General features: G+C 49.6%; 1 protein-coding gene across 1 annotated transcript; it reads right to left on the bottom strand.

Moving 5' to 3' along the window:
• Nucleotides 1-269: 269 nt before the first annotated feature.
• Nucleotides 270-1,869, bottom strand: LOC123170390 (protein ALTERED XYLOGLUCAN 4-like). Its single transcript, XM_044588253.1, has 2 exons — nucleotides 1,653-1,869; nucleotides 270-1,533 (listed from the first exon to the last, which is right to left on the bottom strand). Exons 1-2 carry the CDS (start codon nucleotides 1,849-1,851, stop codon nucleotides 440-442), a joined length of 1,293 nt encoding a protein of 430 aa, XP_044444188.1. The 5' UTR covers nucleotides 1,852-1,869; the 3' UTR covers nucleotides 270-439.
• Nucleotides 1,870-6,617: the final 4,748 nt, after the last annotated feature.

Below are 6,617 nucleotides of genomic sequence, written 5' to 3'. Positions count from 1 at the left end.
ATTGGCCGAACAGTACTCTGAATAAGAAATCTTAGTGATTCGAGCACAATTTTGGCCCTTTAGATGAGATCGCTTGGTGATGATCAAAACATCAAAGTTTCTCATTTAGACAATACGGAACTTTGTCATGCCGGAAACTTTTTCATTTGAGGTCATCTTAATTAAGTTATTGTCTGTGCCAAAATTTGATGTCAAGAGTTGGTAGGAGGAAGATGACGTGTCAGCGGTTGGATGTAGAGCCGACAGACAAGAAAAGAAGTGACTGATGCCAAAAATAAATAAATTCAAGTACGTGACAAGACATTTAGACGTCTCCTAAAAAAAGCGTACGTGGCCGTCGGCCTCGCGGTCGCGCGCGCAAGCACGGGGTGGGTGGCGAATGCACGATGAGTCGATGGGCACAAGTACCTCATCGTGCATACTACTCCGAACAATGGCTTCAGCCGCTTGCAGCCAGAATGTGCATGAATATGTCGTTGAACGTGTCCACCGGCCCCGGCGCGCACCAGTGCAGGCAGTCGTTGAACACCGTCTCCGGCACCGGCTTTCCGGCACCGTACCTGTCCTTGACGATGTAGGCGCCTGGGTGCCCATCGGGCCGCATCGACGCCAGCCTCGTCACGTCCAGCACGTCGAACCGCAGCCCCAGTCGCTGCCTTTTCGCCGCCGCCGCCGCCTCCTCCAGCACGGCCTTCCTCATCTCGGCCGTGCCCCCATCCTCGGGCACCTCTCCCTCATCATACGGGTTCGGCCGCGAGCACGCATCCCGGTGGTTCGACGCGTACTTGGGGTCGAAGTGCGCCGGCGCCATGGTTGACACCACCACCAGCTTGTGCTTGTCGCCGCTCGACTTTTCCTGGACGTACTCAAGCACCCTCCGGATCACCTCGCGGTACGCGCCGATGTAGCCGCCGGCGATGTCGGTCTCGTTTACGTCCGGACGGGCAAACACGCCGGCGATCTGCCCGTTGTCGTAGTAGACGGCCTGGTGGTTGAACCAGTGCCCCGCCGAGATCACCATGACGTCCATCGCCTCCACGTCCGCCGTCCACGGCTCGGTGAACGCGTCCAGGAACAGCGTGTCGTGCGTCATGGCGTAGTCCACCGACCTGCCCTCGGCGCGCACAAGGAACGGCGACCAGTACGTGGAGACGCTGACGTTGTGCGGCGCCGGGAAGACCCACCGCCAGAATTTGTGGGCCATAGGATGATCCTCGTACTGGTGCGTCGTCTCGGGCCGCGACACCGTGGAGAGGAAGCAGACGAGGGACTCCGCCTGGTTGCGCGCCGTGGAGTCGCCGACGAAACCCAGGAGCTTGCCCCGGACTGCCCGGAGGAACTCAGCCGGGTCCAGCGCCGAGAGGTTACAGCCCGCCGGCTGCCACCGCCAGTTCAGGTACCCGTTGTCCGGCTTGCCGTTGATGACGCACTTCTCCGCGCTCACCATGTCGCAGTTTTCGCTGTCGTACCGCCGGCCGCTGACGCTGCCGTCCCACACCCACTTCCCGGTGGTATAGTCGCATTGCTGCCAAGCTGCGAGAAAAAAAATGGAGGTCAGCATAGCATGCAATCAAGCCATTTTCTATGTATATACATACAGTGAGACATGTATATATCTTTATGCGTGTACGACGATCGAGTTGCTTATATACCTTGAGGAGGAGGTGGGAGAGGAGGGCTTGTGCTTGTGCGATGTGCTTGAAATGCAGCAAGATTGGTATATGAGAGGAAAGAAGATGGAATGGAGTGGAGAAGGATGTAAACGAGAGGCAAGGTGAACACAGCACCAGTGAGGAAGTTCTTGAGGAAGGAACAATGGCTATGAGTCGTTACTACTTGCATTCCTCCCATTTGGCGAGAACGATATGAAGCCTTGTACTTCTAGATTGGTACCGGCCGGGATGTGTATGTATATAAGATGGGTCTATGGAGCGAATGCATGTAGAGATTGGAATCTAGCTAGTACTGGTGATACACCGTATATATCGGAGTTCGAGAGCGCCAAATTATATGGTTAGAAAACAAGGAGTCAACGCCAACAATCTGAGAGCATGCAGAAACCAAGAAATACTACTTGATACCGATGCCTATGCAATTGACTGTTAGTACTTCCTTTGTGAAAGCTGAATAAAACTGTTGCTTATTGATGATTTGGTGCGGCATACAAGAGTATATAAGATGGTACAAACCGACTTGGGGTAGGGGTACAAAACTGACTTGGACTAGAAGTCGTATACCATAATGACTACTCTAACATCCCCCCGCAGTATCAACGGCAGGCTCGACGACGTTGAGACTGAAACAGATATCTTGAAACGGCTTAGTAGGCAGTGCCTTGGTGAAAATGTCAGCAAACTGAGCCGTAGAGAGAACATGAAGCACCCGAACCTGACCAAGAGCAACCTTTTCACGAACAAATGAATATCAATCTCAATATGCTTTGTGCGTCGGTGTTGAACTGGATTGCTGGTCATGTAGACTACTGATATGTTGTCACAGTAGACAATAGTGGCCTGCGCAATAGGCATGTGTAGCTCGGAGAGTAACTGCCGAATCCAGATGGTATCTGCAACGGCATGTGCCACAGCGCGATACTCAGCCTCGGCCGACGAACGTGAGACTGTAACCTGTCTTTTCGAAGACCAAGAAATCAAATTGTTACCAAGAAAAACACAAAAACCGGAAGTGGACCTTCGAGTGTCAGGACAACCAGCCCAGTCTGCATCAGAGTATGCGGTAAGCGAGTTTGGAGAAGAATTATTGAGGTGGAGACCATGATTGAGAGTTCCTTTTAAATACCGAAGAATGCGTTTAACATGATTATAGTGAGGAACCCGGGGATCATGCATATAGAGACATGCTTGTTGAACAGCAAAAGAGATTTCAGGACGAGTAATTGTGAGATATTGGAGAGCACCTGTTAGGCTACGATAGAGAGTAGGATCGAAAAAGGGTTCACCGGTAGCCGAAAGTTTAAAACTAGTATCGACAGGAGTGTGAGATGATTGACAGTCAAGCATACCAGCACGATTAAGAAGATCAAGAATATACTGGCGTTGGGAAAGAAAAAGGCTGGAGGAATCTCGAACAACAGCAATGCCTAAGAAATGATGAAGGAGTCCTAGGTCAGTCATAGAAAATTCAGATCTAAGAAGAGAGACAATATGATCTAAGAACTTTTGAGAGGAGGCGGTAAGAATGATATCATCTACATAGAGAAGTAAATAGGCAGTGTCAGAAGTTTGATGATACACAAAAAGAGAGGTGTCGGAGAGAGATGGAGTGAAGCCTATTGTTTGAATGAAGGAGGAGAAGCGTTGAAACCAAGTTCGTGGGGCCTGTTTAAGACCGTAGAGAGATTTCTGAAGAAGACATACATGAGTTGGAAAGGATGGATTTTCAAAACCCAGAGGTTGCTGGCAGTAGACAGTTTCTTGAAGGGAACCATGGAGGAAAGCATTTTTAACATCAAGTTGGTGAATGGGCCATGAAGAGGAGACAGCAACACTAAGAGCGGTGCGAATGATGCTAGGTTTAACAACAGGAGAGAAGGTTTCTTCGTAATCAATTCCTTGTTGCTGAGAAAAGCCACGACAAACCCACCTGGCTTTATATCGTGAGAGGCTCCCATCGGAGTGGAACTTTTGGCGAAAAATCCATTTGCCAGAAACAATATTTGTATTGGGAGGACGAGGAACAAGTTGCCAGGTGTTGTTTTGAAGTAAAGCATTATATTCTTCTTGCATGGCAGCGGCCCAATTGGGATCAAGTAGAGCAGTTTTGTAATTCTTTGAAAGAGAAGTGAGAGATACGGAGGTATGAAGGTTTAGGCGGTCTTGGGGTTGATGAAATCCTGATTTGGCCCTAGTACGCATGCGATGATCATTAATCGGGGCTGCTGTAGGAATAGCACGAGGGGGTAAGGTGGGTACTGGTGAGTCCGGCGCAGCGGAAGAGTCGGACGAAGGAGTAGGGCTGGGTGGTGGAGTGGGAGCAGGGCTGGGTGGTGGAGTGGGAGTAGGGGCCGGGGGTGTTGGGGAGGAAGCAGGGGTCGGGGGTGTTGGAGACGTCTCGGGTGGGGTGAGTGTATGGTTGGGATTGGCTATGGTGGGTGTTAATGGTGGTGGTGATAAGTTGTGTTCAGCAGGTAGGGGAGTATATAGTTGGAAAGGACGGGGAGAGGGGGTGTTTGCGGAGCTAGGGGTGTTGGATGGTGTAGTACTGCGTTGTGAGAAAGGAAAAATGTGCTCAGCAAACGTGACATGACGAGAGACATGAACGTGTCCGGCGTGAAGGTCGAGACAGCGTTGCCTTTGTGCTCATCAGAGAAGCCGAGAAAAGCACATGGGATAGAGTGTGGTGACAATTTATTTGCAGAAGTGGCGTAGGCATTGGGAAAACAGAGACAACCGAAAACATGAACTGCGGAGTAGTCGGGGTGGGAAAGAAAGAGGGAATAATAGGGAGTAGTGTTTGGTTTAGTTTTAGAAGGTCGAATATTTAGAAGGAAGGTGGCCATGTGTAGGGCTTCAGCCCAAAACTTGGGAGGCATAGATGATTGAATGAGGAGAGTGCGAACTATATCATTGAGGGTGCGAAGAGAGCGTTCTGCTTTACCATTTTGAGGGGAGGTGTAGGGATATGAGAACCTAAGCAGGATGCCATGTTGTAAGAAGAAAGTACGATTTTTAATGTTATCAAACTCGCGACCATTGTCACATTGGATAAAGCGAATTGGGAGGAAGAAGTGAACAGACACATAGCGTTGAAAATTAAGGAAAAGAGAATGGACCTCGGATTTGTTGCGTAGAGGAAAAGTCCAGACAAAGTGGGTGAAATCATCTAGGATAACAAGGTAGTATTTAAAACCCGAAACACTTGCAATGGGAGAGGTCCATAAATCACAATGTATTAATTCAAAGGGATAAGTGCTACAAGAACTAGAGGAACTAAAGGGAAGACGCACATGTTTGCCTAATTGACAAGACTCGCAAAACACAGAATTATGAGAGTCCCTATTACATGGTATGGTAAATTCACTAAGCATAGAAGCTAAGACGGCGGGGTTGGGATGGCCCAAGCGACGATGCCAGAGATCGACGGAGGCCAGCATGGATGTTGGAGGGGTGGCGGCAGGAACTCCATTAAGAGAATAAAGATCACCGGAGCTATTGAAGCGAGCGATCTCGGCCTTGGTCAGGTAATCCTTTACAGATAAACCAGAAGGGTCAAATTCAGCCGAAACTAGATTGTCGCAAGTAAATTGGCGAACAGAGATAAGATTTTTAATGAGGGCGGGTGCAACTAGAACATCGCGAAGTAAAAGAGGTTTGGTGGAAGAGGGAAGTTGAGCCTGACCAACACAATATATAGGAATAGATGATCCATCTCCAAGGATAATGGAAGGGAAAGGAGATTTAGTGCAAGAAGATAACCAATTACTAGATGCAGACATATGACTAGAGGCCCCTGAATCAAAGATCCAATCCGTACCTGAGTTTCCTTGTGCAGCAAAGTTATTAGTGGCCTGGAGAAAGGCAGCTTGATCCCAGCTCGGCGTCGCAGGTGAGGGTGGCGTCGGAAGCGGTGCCGGTGGATACGATGGTGAAGGCAGTAGGGCCGGCTGGGGAGTGTAGTAGGCATTGGCCGGCTGTGGTGGGGGTGGCGTCGGGAGCAGGGCCGGCTGAGGTGTGTAGTAGGCGCCGCCGTCGGTGCTGTAATGACCATAAGGAGCATAAGTCGGGGCGGCGTGATAGGCATTGGCCGGCTGTCGGGGGTTGAGAACCCCGGGAGCACTAGTAGGCGGCCGAAGGCCAGGTTGCCAGGCACCTGAGTATGCCGGCGGAGCACCGAGGGTGGACGGAGCGGACCAGGGCATGGGCCATGCTTGAACAAGCCCCGTCCAAGGATCATGAGGAGGCCGCCATGCAACCGCAGATGGAGCACTGGTGGGTGGTGCAGGACTCGGTGCTGGTGATGTCGTAGGCGGAACCGAACGAGTCGACGGCGGCCTGTAGATAGGGTTTTTGCCGCGGTAGTTCGGACTAGGACGCCAGCCTGGGGGCGGTTCAACAGATGACGATGCGGACGGCCCGGCGGCAGGAGCCGGCCTGAAAGGCGGTGTAACACCCCGGTGTAATGATGCTACAGTAACCCTGGGGTTAAGTTAATCATTTTGCTTAACAAGTGTTTGATCACCCTTGGTTCTCTCTCCTTTCAAATTCCAGTTGAATTCAAGTTCAAATTCTGAGTGAAATTCAAAATTGCTCAAACATGAAAACTAAAATGTTCATCATGTGAAACATATTCTTCTGGTAATATTGGTGGTGAACCAACATTTTTGCAAAGGGTTTAAGTGGCCTAAACTACGTAAAACAGTGACCTAAGCAATAAATTAAATGCCTTTTTAATTTATAAAATTGGCAAACTATTTCAAAAGTCTCACAATATTTTTGTGGCAGTGCACTTTAATTCTTTGAAATTGTTTTGGCCAATGGCATAATTTTGCAAAGTAATTATTGGCTAAAAAGAAAATGCAAAAGCTGCTGAAAATAAAAAGAAACAAAAAAAGGAAAAAGGAAAAGCAGAGAGAGAAAGCCCCTGCCCCACTTGGGCTT

The sequence above is a fragment of the Triticum aestivum genome, chromosome 7D, assembly GCF_018294505.1.
Source record: "Triticum aestivum cultivar Chinese Spring chromosome 7D, IWGSC CS RefSeq v2.1, whole genome shotgun sequence".
Classification (NCBI taxonomy): Eukaryota; Viridiplantae; Streptophyta; class Magnoliopsida; order Poales; family Poaceae; genus Triticum; species Triticum aestivum.
This window is presented reverse-complemented; position numbering and strand designations above follow the sequence as displayed.

Bases quoted from the DNA above. Each gene is read 5' to 3' on its own strand.
- LOC123170390 (XM_044588253.1), bottom strand. From the start codon at position 1,851: ATGGGAGGAATGCAAGTAGTAACGACTCATAGCCATTGTTCCTTCCTC. The intron at 1,534-1,652 runs GTATATAAGCAA...TTTTTCTCGCAG, and splicing joins TCTCCCACCTCCTCCTCAAG to CTTGGCAGCAATGCGACTAT.